This window comes from Amphiura filiformis, chromosome 8, assembly GCF_039555335.1.
Source record: "Amphiura filiformis chromosome 8, Afil_fr2py, whole genome shotgun sequence".
Taxonomy (NCBI): Eukaryota; Metazoa; Echinodermata; class Ophiuroidea; order Amphilepidida; family Amphiuridae; genus Amphiura; species Amphiura filiformis.
Genome location: NC_092635.1, coordinates 3,733,556 through 3,757,774, shown reverse-complemented (window position 1 = coordinate 3,757,774; position 24,219 = coordinate 3,733,556). Strand labels below are relative to the sequence as shown.

The 24,219-nt window shown below is 36.4% G+C and overlaps 1 protein-coding gene across 5 annotated transcripts in view; it reads right to left on the bottom strand.

The window, feature by feature from the left end:
* LOC140158512 (myotubularin-related protein 10-B-like) overlaps positions 1-24,219 on the bottom strand; it is a 92,469-nt gene that overhangs the window by 4,771 nt on the left and 63,479 nt on the right. For 3 of the 5 annotated variants that reach the window (XM_072181627.1, XM_072181628.1, XM_072181631.1), the window contains 4 exons: positions 20,696-20,826; positions 12,543-12,638; positions 10,184-10,262; positions 7,520-7,590 (listed from right to left, as the gene is read on the bottom strand). In XM_072181627.1, the coding sequence (XP_072037728.1) occupies positions 7,520-7,590; positions 10,184-10,262; positions 12,543-12,638; positions 20,696-20,826 (377 nt within the window). The remainder of the gene's footprint in view (positions 1-7,519; positions 7,591-10,183; positions 10,263-12,542; positions 12,639-20,695; positions 20,827-24,219) is intronic. The other 2 variants (XM_072181629.1, XM_072181630.1) reach the window with 2 other exon arrangements.

Below are 24,219 nucleotides of genomic sequence, written 5' to 3'. Positions count from 1 at the left end.
CAAGATCTAGCAACTGATGGATGACCAACGCATCAAGAATTGCAGGATTCTAAATAAACAAATGTGGAAAGCCATCACAGGAGTCAGTGGCGTGGCGTGGGTCATCATATTGGGGGGCACCAGGTCTGATTAGGGGCACAAGCCGTTTTCGGCCATTTTCCTATGGGATTGTTAAAAATTTGAGATCGATTGGGGTGCCTCCCATGCCCCTATGACGCTACGCCACTGACAGGAGTCTGACATAAAAAGTCCTACCAAGCATAGTACGTAAGCTATGTCTATGGCACAGCAACTATGACAAACCTGAACTTTATTATTTTACTTTGTTGCATAACTACTGATCAGTTATTTGTGTCAAGCTGTCTTAATTCACCTATAATTCATATTTCACCTTTTGACTGCAATATCTCAATAATTTGAAGGAAACAAAGTGTTATTTTTAGCAGCCTCCAGAGACTAAAGTCAACACAAATAAAATAAATTTACAACTGTGGACAAAGACAAACCAATCAACAAACTAACAAATTCTATTCACACAAAACTTGTATGACAATTTGCTGAAATCGGCAAATGGGAAATATCAATTGCTACAACTCTTATAACCTGAGAAATTACTTTATATTGGATACGTTCCAATACCTCGAACAAGCAAGTTTCAATTTGCCAAGAACTGCAAAAATCATTCTCATAAGAATTCTTTATATATGCTATAGATGAGGTGACTTCTGACGTCAATGTCTGGCAGTATGCGCACACATCATCACAATTTCCATTGTTTTTGCCTGGCAGTATGTGCGCCCATCATATTATGCTCAGGGCTCATGTTTTTAAAACTCCTGCCACATCACAATAAGGCTATTGAACAGTGTAGTGGTTGCACGGGGTTCACTCAAGCATATCGATATACCAGTCCCTTGCCTTTGTTGATAGACATTGAGGTCACATCATCTATATTGTCAAGAATTGAGTTGTAAGAATCTGACTTGATAACAGCAAAGTGGAACAAAAAAGAACACCAGACACAATATATCAGAATGTAGTAATCAAAATAATTATGTGAATAAACAACTGCTGTCAAATATAGTTTGCTTACTGACGTATGTTGAGGTTTCCTCATTTTGTTTTCAGTATTTCCTAAGCATAAAAAGATGACATAATGCTACCACAAATTCATGACAAACTGAATGTTATACCAACTCTTGAAACAGAACCACTCACATAATAGACCTTGTTTACACAGAGCCTGAAGTCGACTTTAGTCGACTTTGAACTCAACTTCATTTGTGTGTAAACAGGGTCGCCACGTTTTGAACTCGACTTCAGAAGTCAACTTCAAATGATGACATGGAGCAACATTTGTCGAATTCAAAGTCAACTTCAAACTCGACTTATGCAGTGTAAACGAACACGTAATATGAAGTCGACTTCATAATGGTAATTTGAAGCATGAGCAAATGATGACATAAAAGTCGAATTAAGAATTTGTTTTGAACTCGACTACCGTGTAAACACCCCGTCAAGAAATAATTTATGCTAATCCTTAGTCGCAATCTGAATTTGATGTCGCAATTGAAGTCGACAATTGAATGTCTAAAATTAACTGTTACAGTGCCGCAATTCTACCATATACAATATCAATTCCTTACAGAATTGCATGCTATCAAATATTAAGGAAATAGGTTATCAATTCCACATCACAACGCAGACACAAGTGTTAACAAAATACATGACATATATTGGATGTGTTACCCAGGATACAATACACCACCCAATGAAAGACAATCAAACACAAAACAAAAACTTAATATATTTATCCCGGATATGTAGGTATTGTAATATTGCCAAGTGGATGTCAATAACATCCAGGGTGACGTCAATAGGCTATTCTCAGTCTAGACCATGTGAGGATATCATAACAATATTTAGGCCACTATAGCTGACAGAGTCTACTGTTAGTTAAGGCCCAAGTCAAGATATTACTGTATTATTCTACCTGTAACTTACAATGAATTTCTCAATATACAAAGCATATAACACAGATTGAAATGCATACTGGGGTCAAGGGCAAGCTAGGTATGTACCCTGTTCTGCACATCAGCCAACTAGAAAATTGAAGTCTATGGCTCAATGCAAGGCAAACAAAAGTGCACCTATCTCTCCACAAGCAAAACTTAGGACAAAAATGGGTGGGGGAGTTTATGGGTAAAACAATACAATGTTTACTGGTTGAATCATGTGGCTCCTTGGATCTTCAAGTTACTTCTTGACTTTGGTTTGATTTCAAAGCCAAGAAGCGTCTTATTTCTCTCACCACTGATGACTTTCTTACATGACTACGGTATGAGTGTCATACCACAAGAGCATTCACTACAATCTCAAACAACCTCATCTGTCATGCCACAGTTCTATAACCTCTGAGATGTATACTTGTACAATGACCTTTGAATATGTTGGGTAATAAACTCATATACTCCAAAACTTGAGCCCAACATTCAAGCTACACTTGTCAAATACAATATTGAACTATGTACTAGCAATGAGACCATTTTGGCTCATAAGGCTTCTCATCTCATCAGGGTTGCCATTTTTACCACCAATGTACTGAAGCCCAAGCTGAAATTGATTTGTATGTAATAAAAAATGTCCAGAAGAGCATCAAAAAGAAAAAAAAAAGCGCAGTGATTTATAGTGCGCTACGCACAGGCACAACGCCTAGACTTTGATCCACAAGCCTCAGCACACTTTACAGGTTGTCGCTGACCACTACGGCCCCTCATCATTCCACAAACCATTAAACAACAAATCAGGGACTTTGCTGCTTCAAGAGCGCACACCCTAGACATTCCACAAATATCCATCGCAACCAGGATCAGCTCCCCGAGTTTCGTACGGGTTACAACGAGACAAATTAGCAGTGAGTTCCTTGTCCAGGGGAATTTCAAGCTAACTCAGCACTCGTACTAGGCACCGCCAGGGTTCGAACCCGCAACCTATTGCCCCACAGTCAAACGCCTTATCGATTGAGCTAACTTGACTGCTCAAGTACATGGGAACAAAATTATGATCGTTTGCATAACAGCTCCTACCAGGTCCAAACTTCCATACTTAAACACACACCCATTACTTCCGTAAAATAACACAACAGAATCATGACAGTGTGACCTGCAATTTATCATTAAAAGTAGCTTTATTGTGAGAATAAGGTGATCCTGGCAACACCCACTTTGAGCCAGCCACCTAATCTTGATTGGATTTCCTGAGTTCCCACAGTAGACTATCTATCATCTTATTTAGTTCTCTGATCATGTTCCTTTAACTAAATCATGATTTACACTTATTTTTAAACACATAAATGTTCTCATTTAAACACTTTTTTTAGTTCTAGGCAAAAGCTACAAATGTATTCATCGATCCATGGACTAAATTAATTACTGTTTAACCTTCAGAGACAGAAATGAGCAATTACCTAAATACAATTACCTGATCACATGCAAATGTCTAGTGCTCATAATTTCCAAGATATACACCCACCCTTTAAAAGAAAACAAGCTTGCTAAAATGCCAAAACTTGTGATTTTGTATAAAGTAGAGTTCATGAAATAAACTAAAATACACTGATAGCACCTTTTATGGCTGCATACACCCTATGGAAGACATGTCCTTAATCTCCATCACAGGGAGTGGGAATTTCAAATGGAGTTACCGAAATGGGTGACTCCATTTGAAAATCTACACACCCTGTGTTGGAGATTATGGTCATGTCTTCCATAGGGGGTATATGGATTTCAACTAAAAGAAGTCCTGCGATCTGAGAAATGCTTCTCTCAAGATTTAAAAAACCTTTGGTATTGTAGACAAAATATTTTATGTAGAAAAATACAAGAAGATAACAGATGCTAGTGTTCCCCTGCTTTACTTACAAAAGGAGAGGTTGGTTCAGCTTTTTTTTGTTTGTTGGGGTCTGACATATTTAGGTGAGGTTTGTCAGATCTCAGAGCACCCAACTTGTGCCTAACAACATAGACATGAATGGCACAAAGTTATCACAAGGACCAGGAACGGTCAGACACGTCTTCAGAAGCTGTCCTAGACAAACAATTCCCATTGACTACACGGATACTAACAAATCATAAGTAAAAAACTAAACAAAAACATCCACAAATGCACTGACCCAGGCAGAATGTAATTTATCTTAACCAGGAAACTTACTTGCCTGCCTAGCCAATAGACAATAAAACAACAAAACCTACAAATATGTCAACAACTGTCAGTATTCCCTGACCATGGCAGAGTCCATCCATCTTATCACAGACCCTGCCTAGCTGTCTACCTATCCTCTCTATGTGACATCCATCAAACTATGAATCATTGCACGGCTGAGTACAACTGCTAACCCAATCGTAGCTGATTAGATTTCCCTCATTGACAACTCATAATCGACCGGCAGCATGACGTCACTCCCGATAGATCGCTTCATTGCACTGATTGTTTTCACCAGGATTTGGCAGTTCCATCTCGCGCCCTCTGACATGAAGGGAAAACTTACTGTCACACTAAGTGGGGAAATCACATACTATAAAATAAATACCTCTGGGTGAAACAATTCTAAAAGTTTGCTTTGTAATAAGGGAACTCAATTATAAAAAAGAAAAGGCAAATAAGTATTTTCTATATAGAGGAAATTGACTGCAACTGAAAAGTCTTGCACAAATCAACAGTGGAAATTGCAAAAAGGGTGCAAGTTATTATCATGTACATTCTTGCAGTCAACCAACAAGTTCAGTTTTGTTCAACAAGTTACTCATTTTGTATGCCAACATTATGTATACAATAGGATACTAAGTCTGAGTTTTTCATACGCAAACTAGTATTCAACAATTGTCTTTAAGGGGGTACTACACCCATGTGGTAAATTTGTGACTATTTTGGCATTTTTTCTCAAAAAATAATTACACACTGGTAACAAAAGTTATGTATATTATTGGGGCAAGGAATCCAATTACTCCACTGAAATTTCAGTGACTCAAGACAAGCGGTTCAGTATATATGATAGGAAACAAGGTACATCCTAGCGGTACCTTATTTCTGATCATAAATAACAAATCGCTTGTCTTGGGTCACTAAATTTCAGTGAGTAATTGGATTCCTTGCCCCTATAATATACATAACTTTTGTTACCACTATGTTATTAGTTTTTGAGAAAAATGCAAAAATAGACATAAATTTATCGAGGGTGTGTAATACCCCTTAAAATTGAAATGGTCAAATTAAAACAAATCTAGTTGAATCGTACTTTTGGGCCTCACAGATGGAACAAGCCTAAAATAAATGAGCCCTAAATTGAGCTGTGCCTTTTAGAAATTTGTGATATGATCCAGTTGTGTATAAGTCACTTAAAAGCATGCAATGAGATCTGCATAAAACATTTCATTTTGGTGTCAAGAAACAAGCTGGAGTATGTTAGGCATATATGCAAATGTAAACAAAAGCAAGTTGTTTGGTGGAATTAATTTCGAGTATAGCCCAAAAAAAAGAAGATTAAATTTCTGTAGATTTTACTGTTTTCTGCAACATGAAGATATTCATATTTCAAGAATGATTGAATATTCTGCTCACTGGCAGCAGCAGATTTGATTTAATTTGGGGCATATAGCTCTTCTATTTTGCTGACATTTTAGTCTACAAATATTCTAAAAGACAGCTGTAACTAATATTGCATGCAACTGCATGAATTTTTTTTTTTTTTTGGCAGTTTTTCCAGCATTTTTCCATCTGGTCCATGCTTATTATATGCAAGCCATCTCATGGTATTCCTCCTCATCCAAGAGGAACCGGGGAACTGTGGGTTCAATTTCCATGAGCTTCTCAATAATTATGCTGTTGCCTGGGCAAAATTACTAAAGTCTAAAATTAAAAACTGATTTGCTTAAAATCTGTCAAACTGAATTATGACAGCTAATTGACAGGTGGTGTGTGACACTACATCCACTAGACCATAAGGAGTACATCACAAGAATTTCTCACTACCTTGTTTATCATAAAGCAGAAGTCATTCATAGATTCAATTAGCTTCATATGTCACTGATTTCAATTAGCCAATCTCCTGTCTTCTTGAGAAATAAGAACTTCTTAAGAAATGCAATACCACACTTCAGTCCATATATGGCAACATTCAAGGATGCAAAGTTGATAGAGTTCCAAACTGTAAACATACCTTTCTGAGATCTCTACCTTTTAACTCAGCAGCTGGAATCTTCTGAACAAGCACAAACACATAGACGTTTATGATGTTTATCTTATGTTGAAGCTAAACAAATATTGGGAATGAGGCAGGATATTGAAATACAAAGATCTTACATCCTGCATCAGTTCAGATCAAGGACAGAAGACAAGACCACACAGTTATACTTGAACTGCTGGAGAAAATACAATTCAGGGCCAAGAAGTGCAACAACATGTGGGCATCACCAAAGAAATTAGACATGGAGAACTTCTCAGTATAGACCATGCCTATCCCTGTGGGATCTGTCATATTGGTGTATCACTATGGACATCAAACTAGAGCATTATGATGCCAGAGATAACACTACTTCCAGCATCTACTACACAGCATCATCACAATTTTAGTTATGTAGAGTGGATATCATGTGCAAAATGCATTGTACATGCAATGGACTCTGGGCTCAATAACACATGATCTAATCACTTCAACAGTGTTCCACATCTTCACTAAAACCTGTAAGCATGATAATATTAGTTATTAGGTGAAGCGGAGGTATGGTACGGGAAATGATCGTGCGCGAAGTGTCATACTGGGTGAAGCCGAAGGCTGAACCCAGTATGACACTGAGCGCATCGATCATTTCCCCTGCATTACATACCGACGCTGAACCTAATAACTAATTTATCATACCACTAAGTCATTCTAAATATTGAAATAATTACGTTTTTAAACATTTTAATTGCTGCTAAATAGGAAAAACATTACAAAATATAGATGACTGTTCCGCGTGACACAGATTGCGTGCATTTTACGCGCCCGGTTTACGCTGAATCGCCTTTATACTGCATACCTCGCCGTATTACACGCGTGTCGGCCTTATGCAAATACGCTCTCACTGACTAGATATAAAGCGTAAAATACGCACTCACTGACTAGATACGAAAATTTATCAGGTTAGCGGTATTCTTTGATGTTTCCCTTAGTGGTATGATAAGTATGATTGGTCATACACAGCATCAGGTCAAGGTACCTGGTTTGTACTTTTTTCATATAGAGGTTATTCCTGTGACGTTCCATGTCCACCATCTTGTAGGTACAGGCCTTTTTGGGTACCTTCAGCATTCGTTCTTTCACTCACAAATGCAAAACACAATAACACAATAACAGTTGCCCTGTGCTCAATGTCCAGTGCATGTACATGCAAATTAATTTGTACCTACAAGATAGCGAAAGAAGGAATAACCTGTATTACAGATTTGTGTAGGATTTGAACCAGCCTCATTATCACACACTCACCTTTCAGCACTACAGTAGTTTCATCTTGGTACATTGCTGTTGCAGCTGAAACTGCTACATTAAGGCACATACTGGAAAATATCAAAAACATTTGGATAGAAATATTAAAACTTTTAACAAATGTCAAAATTTATCACTGCAGAAAATGGGATATGCTTATGATAACTTACTATATGTTAGGTAAAAGGTAAAGTAAAGGAGTTGAACCTGTATTTTTACAGGATGGAGTGCCCATCTCTCTTTCGTTAGCGATCAGGCCAGACTCCACCGTGAAATTATCACCACACCTCCTCCACAGCGAGTCTGTTACCTTCCCAGCATTTAAGAATGCCGGTACCCATTTATACACCTGGGTGGAGAAGAGTGATCGAGATAAAGTGCCTTACTCAAGGGCACCACATGATGGCGTCGCCACGACTCGAACCCGCTACCTTCTGATTATGAGTCGGAGCCTGTTCCGCTTGGCCACCGTGCTCCTTTCAACAATATTTACATTCAGTTTTAAAATAATTGTTAGAAGTGTATCTGGAAGCGAATGAGTCAATAGCAACACCTGTAAATATATGTCAGTTACTATGAAATGGTTCTTGGAAAGGCCAGGTACATGTGGGTCAGCAGCAGCCTTACATGTCAGCTATATAGTGCCTTGACATAGGGGTCAGTGTCACATCATGTTGACAGTTTATGAAAGTGCAACATGAATGCTTGCCAGAATCAGTCATAAATAATATGGCATTTACTGTTGATCAAAAGAATGAACTTGAGGTCTGTTTATCACAATTAGTGTTGGCCTTAAAAAGTGGTCAGTATTGCCTTTAAAAGGCATTAAAAGGATTACACATAAATCTAGTATATGTGTCAGTCCTGTATCCCTCCACAGACCAATGCCAGTAATGACGTATTCCCTTATAAATGAATCTTTATGGTCAGCAGCAATTATAGAGTGTATTCAATACTACGTCACTCATGACAGAATCATCCTCATTTAAATAAAATGCTGACGTCCATAAGGTGACCATGGGGCAATTTGCATGATAATACAATAAAACAGGTGATAGACACATGTATGAATGGTTGTGCAATCAAACTAGAGACCTGTCCCTCTGTCACCTTAGAAATGTCCCCCAACATGGCAGCCATTTCAATTGTTATACCGTTCCTGTTCGTTTATTGCATACACTCTGTTTATCAAAATGGTTTGCCAACCCTGAAAATAGGTTAGTGTTGCCTGAAGGTGTTAACAAGGATTACATGACTGCAATATCTAGTATGTGTGCCAGTCCTATATCCCCTCCCTACAGATTATGTCAATGACGACATACACATAATGGACAGTAGCAGTAACTAGAGCCACGTGTGTCAGTACACTGATAACTTGTCAACTCTACAAAGAGGTCAGTGTTGCCTCAAAGTGTTACAAAGGTAACATCCAGTATGCTTCTTAGTCCTATATCCTCTTTTAATGCTCTTCGTGCTATCCATATTATAAAAAGTCCCAAGTTTTGAGATATTTTCTCAAAATATCAAGAACTATTTTAAGAACCACTGAACCAATACTAGGCTTGTTTGTACTCATTTTAATGCATTTTTCATGATGATTCCAAATATGGTCATGTAAATTTACAATTCTGAAATTGTTTTATTTTTTTTTTAACTTGTTGTCTGCAGTCGACACCAGCACGGAGAGAGTTAAAGACCTACATCAGTGTTAAAGTGTTAACTTTATCATAAAACCTGTTGGTCAGCGACATAGATTACAAGGCTCTGTGTCAGCAGTAACACATCGATAGAGGCACCAGTTTGTGTCAAGATGGAGACAGGACTTCCAACTGACCTGTATTGATACAATGAACTGATTGATACTTGCATGACAGACCAAGGCTGTTTAGGTTCCAAATATAGTTGGTTTTAAGCTTATCAAAATTTTATGTAACAAGCGACAGTCTTTTAGCTCTGCAGACTACAAAAATTGAAGGCCCATAGCATCCAATTAATGGCATATCCCAATGATATCAATGGGCAAAAGATAAGAGAGTTTTCTTTCTCTTTTTATAGATGAGGTAACAAAATTTTGCTCTTGTCATGTGACCAGAGTTGAAAAGATACCACACACCTTTCTGACACAATGTTTAGCTGATTACATCACGAATTCTTAAACACAATTTTTAAACATTTAGAAATTATCACTGCCCGTTAATCAAACTGTACGTGCTCAATATGTATGTTTAAAACAGTTGCACTTGCATTTCAAAATGCCTAAAATACCCTAATGCTAGTTTCATAGTGTCATGCTGCTTTCTGATTACTGCCTGAAAGTAAATTCAAGCGGCAGCCACCAAGTTGTACGCCGCTCGGTGGCAGCGACTTGACTCCAAAACCCATGTTGTTCTTATTAGCCAAAAAAGAGTGCAGTGCTATTATAATACATCACTAGCATTATTGCTCTAGTCAAGTCAACTCCTTGCAATTTTTTGCTTTCGGCAGGGTGATCAATTTATTTGCAAGTCACTGCTTGCTGCTTGGTTATCGCTAGCGTTTCTGGTGTGCCTGCGCAGAGACACACACTACCACTGAGCGGCAAAAGCAGCAAGCGGCATGACACTATGAAACCAGCATGTATTCTGCACACTCTGGAGGTTATCCTAGGCTAGGGGAGATACTCACCTGATATTATGTATCCATTTGCTGCTATCTAACGATGATAACCACCTCTCATCTGATGCCCAAAAGTCTTTCAGGGTTTCTATATCAATCAAAACAAGTTATAAAATAGTTAGAAACACGATGCGTAAAAAAATTCAGCATTTGAATTAGCATATTCAGTAAGCAAAACATGTTTGGATGAAAATGTATCATGTAAAGGCACTAGGATTTTTGTCCCCCAATTTAAAATTTCATGTTTACAGCTTACTTCAAAGAAACTTGCACTTGCAATAAAGAACATGATATATTGAGTGTAGATAGGAATGACTGCATTGTATGCATTGTAGCTGCACAGTCATTCTACAATATTTCAATCATTTTGTACACAAGAATGTCACACATTTACACACAAACATACAGAAACAAACACACAGCAAGAAGTGATCAAAATATAAAATACTATTTAAACATTTGATGGCACATGATATGTAAATGCTGTATGAGGTAAATATTTTCTACAAATGATCAAAAGCTACATTTTGAAATTGGAATGAATTTGAAAGAATGGAATAGTCTATGACATTGGCTGTGAAGTCTTGTGTCAGTTTGGCCTCATCCATTGGGTCCATCTTATCATTTGTTCATTCAGTCTTCGTTACAATTTAGGGGTTGCGGGTTAGGATTGAGGGTTTAGATTAGAGATAAGGTACTGATTTAGGGTAAGGAGTTAAGGTTTTAGGGTCTGGCCACAAGGTCAAATGGCAGATGGACAAAATGGATGAGGGCATAATGACAACAAACCAATTGTATATTCTACAAAATGAAATGTGCAGGTATAATACTGGGAAAGTTGACCAGAAAATGTCGACGTCATGTTGAGTAGGCACTACCGGGGGTGATACATACACATAAACATTGAGATCATTCTACATGATTTCCTGAAAAGCTATTAATCAGCACTCTATAAATATTCAGATGAACTGCACACTCCCTGTAACACCTCCACACAAAATACTATATTTGAATTTGACTGTAGATAAAAGCTACACTGAGCGCACCAACATTGAAGTGAAATTTGTGGCCCTGACTATTTTCTATTTTCATAATACAAACAAATCTGGTGTCAAATATCTCTTTTATGAGCATTTACTACAGAGTGTCATCGTGCTTGGTAAACCTGAAAATACTGATATTTTGTATATCAAATAACATGGATAGTTCTAACCCTAGCTATACAGCTGTAAAGATCTTGATCAATTTTATGAATTAATTACTTATCCTCCAGTTACGCCACAAATAAGCTGATATTTATGCACATTATATGCAAGTTATATCAAGTAGAACATCTCCTTTATGCATAATTACATAAAGAAACATATAGAATGTACCATACTGTTTGAAATGAAGAAATGATACACCTGAATATACATTTTTCTCTAAGCTCAAAGACTTCAAAAACACTGACATATTTGAATGTATTGTAATTGAATGTAATTTTGCTTATTACACACATATACCCATATCTCAGGTCAGTTATATTATGTTGCATATAATCACTTACATGTTGGCATGTGTGGCTATCATATTCTACAAGTTTTTCCACATAAAATGACCCAATCAAAAAGACTGTCCTTATGTTTCTCAGCTATACTTGGGTCAACTAACGTTAGTCACTCACATCAGGTTAATGCTCTCTCTATATGGTTAATATCACACATCATGTCCATGATGGACCTGTCTATCACATCAATACGGTTCAAATTCAGGGATCAAGAACATACTCACATATCATGGTTTACCACCCTACATTCTTCCTCTCTCTCTCTTCCCCCCACCCCTCTCCCTCTCTCTCTTTCTTTCTCCCCACTCTCTCTCCTCTCTCTATCATTCCTTTCTCCCTCTCCTTCCTCTTCTCTCCTCCCATTTTCTTTCCAATGGGAACCCTGTCTCACACATGGAAGGGTCAAACCTAATGGTCAATGCCATAAGAACTTGGTAAACAGTTGCCAATGTCAGCTGACAGCATTTACACACTGAAATTCACTTAGAATCTCCCACACATGATTTTGGACAATATTATTTCTAAAAGCCATGCAAAGGGATAGATATTGGTTGCAATGGCTGATAACACACACTAACACATCCATGTGAAGGGCATAACATGGCTCAGAATACAGAATCCTTGTTGTGGTATAATGTTACTTTTTAAGAGCCATGCAGGGATGGAAATTAATAGCAGCAATGGCAAGTATCATACAAACCAAATTATACGTGTGATGGCCTGGTGTGGCCCACACCATACATGTGGGTGGGATAACACCACTTTAAAGAGCCATGCAGGGAGGGCATTTAATAACTGCAATGGCCGGTTTACACTAACCAATTCGCATGAGGGCCCATAACATAGCCGACTCACAATCCTGACAGTCGAGACCATAAAGAACGTGGTTGCTTAAGCACTTACTTGCTGTAGTGACTGCATAATAGACATGGAAGATAAGAGAGCACATCAACGAACATCAACACAGCCATAGAACATGCAGCATGCGTGTCGAGAGAAGGATGAAAATGGTGGATGAAAGAAGTGCCGATGATGTAGAGAAAAAAACATTAGTACTAATTTAGCTGTGAAGAAGCATATTTTAGCAACATAAATTACTAGGCTGCTGGTTAGATCTAAACACAAAAATCAGAAATATAACATTATGGAAGAAAATTCTATTATTGAACTTCAACCTATATAATGTGGTTATTCATTAGATCTCCATGAAAATCACTACTCATTGCAATATTATTATTGGTTATTTGCTTCAATTATTAGCTAGTTAGTTGCTGCAAACCTGTATGATTGATCTTTGCACATAGTTGAGTATTCATGGTCTAATGCTTACTAAGGTAGTGCTAGATTGAAAGCGCACAAACACTGATGATTTTTGGAAGTTGGTTAGATTTTTTTGCAAGACCCGGTACAAAAATTTGCCATCAATATGCCAAGGATTAGTAGCTTTGAATTGGGTAAGAAGTTCTCTGTGATCCTGCAAGTCAAAGCAATGACAGCAACAACTATAATAAGGCTCCCAGTCCTAAGACTTATCAGAACCCTTCCACTAATACTAATTTCAACACCTAATCATTTGCCATAATTTCCTTACTTAGGACTAATACCTCTCCCTAATCCTAATTATGAATCCTTTTCTAATCGTATGTATTGAAGTGACAAAAAGTAACTTAATTGACTTCAGGTCAGGGCTAACCAATCTTGGTCTACATTACACCGTTGGGTAGGAAACCTATGTGTTGCCCCTGAACATGTTTAAAGCAAAACCCCTATGCAACCGGTTGGCAGTTTTGTTTTAAACATGTTCAGGGGCCACAAACACATAGGAAGTTTTTCCTGCCCAATGACAAATATTCTGATCTGACTGCTACTATCTAGATCAGTGCCAATTGTTCAAATCATCAACATCTAATTCAAACATTTGCAATGATAGCATCCATCAGCAAAATTTGCACATATGCTGACAGGCTGGCTATACTAATTTGATGAGTGTGCAGTAAAATCTGAAGATTGCTGTGAGATTTTGACCTATATAAGACTTTCCTATAAACTGTGTAAAGACCAGCTCTATCAAATTATGAAGTAGATTGTGCTGCAGCATTTTCACATGCAAACGCATGCACAGACAAACATACCCCACACCCCAACATATCTGCACACACACCCCCACACACTTTCAAGAAGGACAATGACATACTTTGAAGGAGTTGAGAAGCAGTTCAATGATGTAAACTTTATGGGAATGTTCAATGGTGTGTTTTGAGCTACCAAGTGACACTTTCATCAAAATGCAGTTCAGACATACTCCTCACATGTCATACACATACAAACACTGACAAAATAAATGTACTTTGACAATGTACTTGACATTCTAACACAAATACACATTTTCTATTTTCACAGCTTAAATACGGTCATTTCCTTAAAAATGACATTTCCCCTAACTACTATTAACATTTGTATAGCTTGATTGACAGCACAAATTTAAATAAAAAATTATATAAATTTGACTGTGTTGAGCAACTTCATCAGTTTCAACAATTCTAAAAACTGTGACAAGTTCATATTTCATTTTTCTAATTGATTATATGTGACTGCATATTGATACTGGTATCCTATATCCAGAGGAAACAGTTAGATCTGATATCAAAAGACTATCATAAAAACAAATTGGAATTTTGCCATGAATTTATGGATTGATTTGAGAACAATTTGCAATAGATTAGTAATACATTATCCATCACAAACTAGTACTGATTTTGAGACTTACACCGTCTTAAAACACCCTTTATGGATGCAACCCTGGACTCACTTTAGCAAAGAACTCAAATTGCAATGCTTAGGAAAGAAGTGGATGAGTGGTTCCATGTGGTTGTCACTTCCACCCCAAGTGAAAGAGTGACTGCAAAGTCCAACTGATCTGACAGACAACACATAGGACTATGCATCCACCTCTTGCCTTTTACTTTAATAACCATGCTATATCAGCTTAGCAACACCAAAAAAACCCAAATATGGTAGTTTATCAATAGCCATTTTACCCATTCCTTACTACTGGTTTAGTATTATTTTCAGCTACCAGCTTGAACTAAAGGAATATGGTTTTATAGCGGCAGGTGGGTTTAGGATATGATTATTTAAGATGAATAGCCATAATGGAATACTGTATCTTGTACAGTATATTTGACCAGTACTGAGTTATTAAATAAGCAATGACCATAACTTAAGCTAGTATTTTAATACTGCAAACTATGAGATGATGTCACTACAGCTATGCACAATTCATTAACAAAATAGCATTAATGTTTTGCACACTACAGTACCACACTCATGTACATCACAACTTCACCTCAAATTAATATTTGCCAAAACTACACCAGAAGTATAACTGTATGTGTTATGTATTATTAGAGTTCCTGAGGCACCGGTAAAAACAGCATTTCATTATTGATCCCAATCTAATGCAGTAAGCATGAATGGATTCATGTCTTGGTCTATATTTGGAAACATGATGTCTATATTTGGGAACACCTAGTCTTAATTTGGCAATGCTTCATCCAAACATGGAAACCACGTCACATAGCAACAGCAATGTGACGGTGGCTTATAATAGCAGCTTAGTGTTGCCTGTTTTAGCATGTGGTGATGCATCTGGTACAAGCTTATTATGTGGGTTGAATGTAATACAGATACATTGGACATTGCTTCCTCTTGCTACTTAAAATCTGCATCAAAATAATAAAAATGCCAGGTTTCATAATTTTTTTTCCTAAAACATCATCATAAAACTTCTCCACTTGCTGACCAATGACAACGCTACCATAAAAGGGATGGGTAAGGTATTGTCATTGAATAACTACATAGACTTATAAATAAACATCTCACAAGTTTTTGGAATTCTCTTTCACTGATGCATTTTCAAAATGTAACACAGGGCAGCTACAGTGCTTGACTTCCTTACGCTATTTCAATGCTGTACAACCCTATGCAACAAACCACCGATATGAATGTGTCAATATGATCATGTGGTCATAATGCTTGCTGCAAGGACGGAACAGCTCTGAATGATAGCCACGTTAAGAATTGTCACTTTTTTAACAATGCCTCTAGCGGGATTGATGGAAAGGTTATTGGAAAAAGGGTTAAGAATGTATGGTTGTGGTATATCCCATATATAATGTTTAATTGTAAGCTGATGTGGTATAAAGCAGAAACTATGTTATGAAGTTAAAGCACCCAATAAGTAAATCACTCTTCCCTGGTATTATTAAAATAATGATTTTAAAATACATCAAATAGCCATAAATCTTTGAACATTTGATGATAATTAAATAGCTTCACAACTTATGTGAGATTGTCAATTTCTTTGTTATTACATCAGAGAAGACTGTGTGTGTTGCATGAAAGCTTTTGCAAATCGTTCAACGGGTTTATTAGAAACATCACCTTCATGATATAATGGCTGCAATGTTCAAAGACCTTTGACCTCTGATGTAATACATTCTTCACATAATCTTGCATTAAAGTTTGGCAGCATTTAACTAGGATTAACATCAATGCATAGAAGTTATCATTATCAAAACACAGAATATATGAAGTAAATGAGAATTGGTGATCGTTAGCAATATGCTGCAAACTTTAATTGATGTATCACTAAAAAAATACAAAAGGAAAACATGTTACTATATTATGATAATACTGATATGCCTTGATTTGATTTATGGGACTTGTTTTATAATATATTTCTTATATTTGATGATATATCATTTGCTGAATTTCTTTGAATCAGATCTCATGACAAAATAACAGTAGTAAAGACCATTTATCCATTCCACATATATATTGAAATGCACTGTGATATTTGGGATTATGAATTTGCATAACACAATGCAACTCTGCATGTTTTGAGCATGTACAGTGATATCCATCATCGGTGGTATTTAATGACATGCAGTTTCATTTCTGGTGTTACACATTTTGAGGTATAAAAATGGTTAATTGTGTCACAGCTTTGTACTCTTTAAACTCAGCTTGATTATAATTATACAGATGCCTAAAAAGTACTCATAATTTCTGATTTTACACAATTTGTACACAACTTACCTTAAATAATTTTTTAGTCTTTGATTTTTGATTTTACCAACTTCTTAATTGAGTTTTATCAATAACCCCGATCACTGTTTTCATAATCCTGAACATATTATTTCCATACTATTTCCACTGTTACAATAATATACCTTCATCAACTTGCGGATAATTTAGAATGTTTTGATTGAAATTTCTGGTTGTGATTAGACCCTTATGTAATTAATCACCAAACAGGATGTAAATTTTAATTGAAATCTTTCCACCGGTGGACAATTTGGAGAAGATGATGGATGGAAATATGTTGATTGATGGATTATGCCATAAAATTGAAGTATACGATTTTACAAAGACTTGCACTATGCTGCAGGTGTCACAAGTGTCCAAATGACATACTGGTCACAAAAGAGACTAACTTTAGTCCTGGACTTAAACATAGTTTAAGCCAAACTAGGTTTGGCTATTAATTACCTCTGAATAAGCTTATTTCACAAGAAAATTACAAACAAACAAACATGGAATTTTAAGATTTCTGTAAAAATATTTTGCCCCTAAATAATTTTTCTCTCCATAAATTTATTAGTAAATATCAAACTTACAATAGATTTCAAGCTTGAGCAATGAATCATAACCTGTAGGCTAATTCTTTGTGCAAGGGAACTAAAATCAGTATTATTTTGTGACTGGCAGTCAAAAGTTTTGGGTGCAAACAATGTATTGAATGTCTTTGTGAAATCTAGACCTGGAAAACTAAAAGTTCAGATCACCATATAATATGAAACAATGACTGCTGACATTTTGGCTTCCAAATGCTCTTTTTATAATTCTAAAAATGTCATGTGATGTTGAAACACAAAATAAACTAAAAATAGACTATTCTTTTGTCAGAAATTAACAATAATCAAGTTAATTTCATGCTCAAGAATTCAGCACAAAATATAAATAACAGGATATTTTTTATAAATAAAGTAACTATTTTTGATTTAGGTTAATGACCTATTTCCATGTTTAGACATACTTATTCTGGAGTGCAAGCACTATTTTTTGGGCCCAGTTCAAGAAGCAGTTTCTGGCAATCTGACAAGCTGTAACATATCATAGCACATAATGCTACTAATGTTTTCAATCACTTGGGTATCTTGGTGTGTCAGCAGCATTATAAACCATTTCATAAATATATCATTTTGTTTCAAACATAGTTCTTATGCTTCAAGTGTAAGACTCATTGGAAGCTTCTGTAGGTTACTGGCATCTTCAAGAGAAGCAGCTATACTAGAGGTTGATTTCACTAAGTTTAACCAATTGTAAATGACTTAAGTTAAAAGCAGTTTAACTTGATGGTTTTTACTCATCTCTGATTTGATTTGATTTGATTTTATTCGGTACTCAGAAATTACAATGTTTATATATAAATAGACAATTAACAACCATGTAAGATGTACACATTTTTAAAAACAACACAATAGGATGATAAAACATTATAAAAACATTATAAAACAGCAGAGCACCAAGGATAGCCCAAAAAGCTTTTCAAAAGAAAAGCTTATTTCCATTGGGGTCCTCAAACATATATGAGGGGAGGGGGAATGCAAAGAACACTGAAGACAAAAAAATATGAAACACCAACACAAAATATTGCACATGAAGTGAGACCAGCTCACATTAATTGGCTTGACCAGCAAGGTGTTTTTGACTAAAATTTTGAAAGTGTTGATTTTATTAACTTGCTTGATTCCCTTTGGCAAAGCGTTCCAATGATGAATAGTGGTGTTGTAGAATGTGTGACTAGCTTGACCTTTACAAAGAGGAACAACAAAGTTGTATGGGCTACCCCTGGTGCTGTGCCTATGAGCTGCAGATATACTGAGTAAAATACAATTTTAAATATTCAGGGGCAAGATTATGAAAAATCTTAAAAGCATGATTTAGTTTAAGCTGAATAACCCTATCATTGACTGAAAGCATCCCAACCTTATTCAACTCGTTTTGACCAATGTGGGACCGGGGCCCCAAACCCAAAATATATCTGACAGTCTTATTTTGCATGACTTGAAGTTTATTTTTGTAATGTTGAGAAATTGACGAATACCACGAAGAGCAAGCGTAATCAAAATGACATAATATTAAGGCCGATGACAGTATCTTGCGGGTTTTCATATTAAGGAAGCCAGCCTGTCTATATAAAAATTTGAGTCTACCGCTGGTCTTCTGAATGACGTTTGCAGCAATAGAATCACCAGACAATGTGTTATCAAGAGTGACACCCAGATATTTGACAGACGTAGAGTTTTCAATAGTCTCACCATTGCATTTGACAGAGAAGTTATCAATAGTATTGAGCTTCCTTTTAGTTCCAAACAGAATGCACTCAGTCTTACCGAGATGAAGGGACAGTTTGTTATCGATCAACCATTGTCGGCAAGACTCCAATTCTTGACTTAACTTATCAGCAACAATTTTTGGATCTTTATGTGAAACCAGCAAGGCACTGTCACTCTGAGATATCAACTAGGAATTCCTCTGTGAAATTGAGCCATCATAATTATTACAATGTGCTCAAATTTCAGTTTGCCTTGGATGTATGTTAAATGAAACCCACCCTAGATAGCCATATTCCAATAATGCAATATAATCCGATGAGAATACATTTTGAAGGATAACAATATTATGGTATTTTGTTCTAATTTGTTTTGTTAGATCCTTACACTGCAATTTTCTTTCTGTAACATGGCCTCAGGGAAGAACAGCATATTGCTGATTCAGAGCCTACCATGCATGTCAAAATAAAGTTGCTGATTGACTATACTTTGAATGTTTCCTACGTGCTTAGGTTGAATGTTCTTGGGAAATCAACATCACTGCCAGATGTTAAATAGGCTTTATGACAGGTGTTCTGAATTCAAAATGATGAGCCATTATATAAATTCATCAGGATTAGCTCTAACTTACTTCCTCATAACCAAGTTATTAGGACTCATTTTTGTAAACTCACTGTCTAGAGTGGCTCGGAAAAGGGCTGTTCATTGTAAACTGCCCTTTGCCTGCTGATCTGCCTGAAGCAGGGACTGCCTTTTGAGGAGAGCGAGAGCAATCGCTCTCAACTGCTCTCCTTAAATCTGATCTAGGGGGGTGACTTTTTTAGCTCTCCATAGTTGACCATTCTCTCTTTACATTCTATTGTAAATGCTCTAAATATCTCTCCTTGTTTGGAAAGTCTTTGACAGCATGATTTATATATGTGGAATGTATGAGTTTAACAAAAATGTTGCCCTTTAAATTAAATATTGATTGAATGAAAGAAAAGCCATAATGTTGCAGTTTGAATGGCATTATGTTTGCTTGGCTTATGATATAAATTGAAATTTGATTGCTGCATTTGACATGTTAAAGTAATAAAATTATTATCTACCAGATCTCATCTGTCCTCTAATGTTGAAAGTGAACGGTTTCTCTGCAATATATGGATCACTAATATGTAAGTATGGATCAGATGTATGTGTAAATTTACATTTTTCGGTTAATTTGACTCAGTTTTGGATCAAAATATCAAAGATTTTGATGTTTTTTTTGGGTTCTTATATTGAGAACTTATTGAGGCAAGGAATATAGAAGGGTAACTTGAATATTCTACATGGATTTTAAAAGTGTCTAACTTGCACTAAATCAACTTGAAAATGGATAGTGGTCAATAAAGTACTCCCAAATTTATCTCCAAGGAGCTATTATGCTATGATAGTAACAGCACCTACCTGGAATGCACATCTTTTGCACTTTGATATGGCTGCTCTGTATCTCCTTGACAGACTGACATAATTCATTCAGTCGTTAATTTTGGATTGAAACTTATTTAAATAAGGCAGCTATTATGCTAAGAAAGTAAAGTCACCTACCTGGAATGCACATCTCTTGAATTTTGACATAGCTGCTCTGTATCTCTCTGATAGATGGACATAGTTTATTCAAGTCTAGGATCTGTGGTTGCACCTTGGATGGATGAATCAATGTGATGCTCTCCAACATACTAACAAACAAAAACAAACAAAAACAATACATGTATTAATTGACAATAGGATTTAACAGGGTATAACACATTTCAAGATCATTGGTACCAATAAGTTGCTAAAGACAGTGTCTTCCAGAGACAGTATTGAATCCATGAGAAATGACAAGCACCTACATACTTTGGTTCACTATAAGTTCAGTAGTGAGGTACGTGCATATTCGCTGGTCACAATATCGAATCATGTGCTTATTAAAAGTTAATCGTGTGGAGCATACATGCATGCATGAAAGGGTGATTTGATGGTACGCTCGTGGTGCAACCGCGAAAAAGCATTGACGTCACTACCAAACTTGATGTGAACCAAACTGTAGTATAGTTATACAAATGTTCATTATATTAAGCTACAGCTCAGTGGTGCATTTCACTACTATTTACTGTGCACTACTATGAATTGTAAACACAACATAATTCTTCAGGTACCGGTATCTCAAGTTCAATGGGTTCCATTTTACAAGTTAGATTTATGATAGGTAATACAGACTTGCAACAGAAAGCCCTCGTAATGTCATGGTGATTATACACTACTCATAATTAAGAATGAGTTAATATGCAATTCTATGATGAGTTGCTAACAATACAATGGGTTAAAAATGGTTAATAAAATCAGCCTCTGGTGATTTGAATTGAATCTACTGTTGTATCTCGATGTGAGAGCCAGATCTTTAATCGGCAGTAACTAGCAAATATCTGTCATTTTGATAGCAGCTGCACAATTTATGGTGCAAATAAGCGCACATATATATAGTAATAAGAAAGCAATAATTGGGTTATATTAGTTAGATGATAAGTTAAATGGGTTTGATCAGAATGAAAGTCACAATACAGAGTATTCAGAGATAGTTACAGATCATTCAAATTGATCACCAAACAAACTGCCAGACAAGATAACTTACAGAGTGTAGTGTTCATACCTCTACATCTGGATCATGCTAATATGTTGCTTGAATCATGACCAAAATGATCACAACCCAAAACCTATGAACCATAATTCACTCGCACAGTGTGATACCAACACCCACCTAGCACTCTGGTTATTTGATTTTGTAGCTTTAAAAAGCTGATGAAACTAGCTCAACCATAAATCTAAGGACTGCTGGATGGTTGTGCCTACACGTTAGTTAATTACTAGGTCATTGAAATCCCCCTCGAGAGGAACACAACCTTTTCTTGGTTACATATCTAGGCCGGTGATGAAAAGCAACTTTTAGCAAGTCATTAATTCACTATTAGGCTAAATTCAACACCCTTGTCAGGAAACATCCTTAAATGGAAACAACTTTGGGCTATTCTCATTGAAATCCATGCCCCTATGTAAGACATGACCTTAAATCTTCCACACAAGGAATACGGATTTCAAATGATGGAGTTACCTGAATGGTTGACTCCATTTGAAATCTACACCCCATGTGTGGGAGATTAAGATTGTTATTTTATAGGGGGTGTATGGTTTTCAACTGGAATAGCCCTTTGCAAGGAAGGGTGTACCTTAACTGATTTTCATTACAGGGAAGGAAATTTGAGGTAAATTACATATGAACAGGTAAATGAAATAATCCTCATTTTATTAAGGGTAAAATGAACATGCACATTTTGAACAAAACAGATGGTTTTATATTAAAAGAGGAAAGTGTAGAAAAGAGTGATTGTTTAACCCTAACACTGAACACTGCTTTTTGCTATCGGAAGTTAAAGGAGAAACAAAAAAAGGAGAGAAGATGAACAAAGAAATCACTTGGAAGCCTCAGGATTTGAACCTTAGACCCCTCAGTACCAGTTACTGAAGGGGCTACCCTGGTTAAAGAAAGAATAAATAAATAAATAAATAAATAAATCACACAATCACCGTTCAAACCCTGGCAGTGCACTATCCCTGTTTGTTCTCGTTAATGCCTGTGTGTATTTATTGTTTGTTTGTTGAGAATTCTGACCCATTCAGTCAAAACTACTCAGCAATGATGAAATGATATCAGTTGTCATTAACTTTGCAACAACACCTGTTAGACTTGTGTAATATTTTCACCATTAATAAGAATATTTTCAGTTCACATTGACCAGGATAAAAACCTTCATTTTAATTTGTAATTCCAGAGAGACACCCTTGCAGGGGTGTGATTGGTGCTTTTTGGAAAAAAACCCAAGGCAATGAAATTGCGAAGCGGAGCGAGCAAAGTGAGCGGAGCTCTCGCCTGTTGCGGCCGGGGGTCCAGGGGCCCGCTTAAGGGCCCCTGGTGGGGTCCAGGGGCAACGCCCCGGTGGGGGTCGAGTGGGCGAAGCCCCGAAGCCAGAGGGGTTTTACACACTTGAGCACCACTGGAGATGCAATTTCATGGGGTAAAATGCAAAAATGAGAAACTGTTAAAATACTTCACTTTATAGTATAAAAACATTTATTATCTGTGAATACATACTTCCAGTATCATATCATTCACATACACATGAGAAATTGCATCACCATTTTTGCACAGTACAGTGTGTCTATAAATCATCCCGTCAGGGTTCTAAGGAATTTTCATTTTAAAATTGGAGATTTTCTCATATCTGGAAACTGAAAATTCCGGAAATGTGACATCTCTGTTAACCATTTTTTTTTTTTTTTTTTTTGAAAATCCGAATTTGTTTTTAATCCCAAAATCCGAAATCCGGAAAAAATCACACCCTGCCCTTGATTCAGGCGCTTGTGTGTTAGATACTCATATTTAGAATGACAATGACATGATTGGAAATCTGCATAATCACCATTCAAACTTTTAAAAAATATCTCAAATGAACAAAATACACATTGTCACTTGTCAGATATTAAATATTGTAATCTTCTGCACTCCTAGTTATGGGTACCCAGTGTCTGCTGCAGTATGGAGATTCTAAATGCAAATTTAGCAACAAAGTATCTTGCCAATTTTATTTCCAGCATGTTGTTCAAAACATACTTCTGAAGCTCCATGGAATCATTTGCTAGCAACCTGTCAAAACATATTTAAGAGGGTTTGGCGATTAATGTACCATGAGTTGAAATACCACTTCTTCCTTCAAGAGAACATAATGGCATCCTGTTATGATGTTTTGACCTTTTCAAACCTGGAAGAGGCAACTTGATGTTAATTTGACAATCTGTACCAGATGCTCCTGCTGCCTTCATCTATTATGCAGAAATCATCAATATATATGTTGTCAAGTTTTTATTTTATTTTTGTAATGGTGCCTTAATGTGAGGCCATAATTGGAACTTCCATCCAATGGATATTTTATGTACAGAACCTTCTCTGCATGTTCAACTCAAGACTTCTAATTCAGCCAGAATCAGTTATCGGAATAATTCTCCAAAAGTGTATTTGCGATCCTCTACCTCCTCTG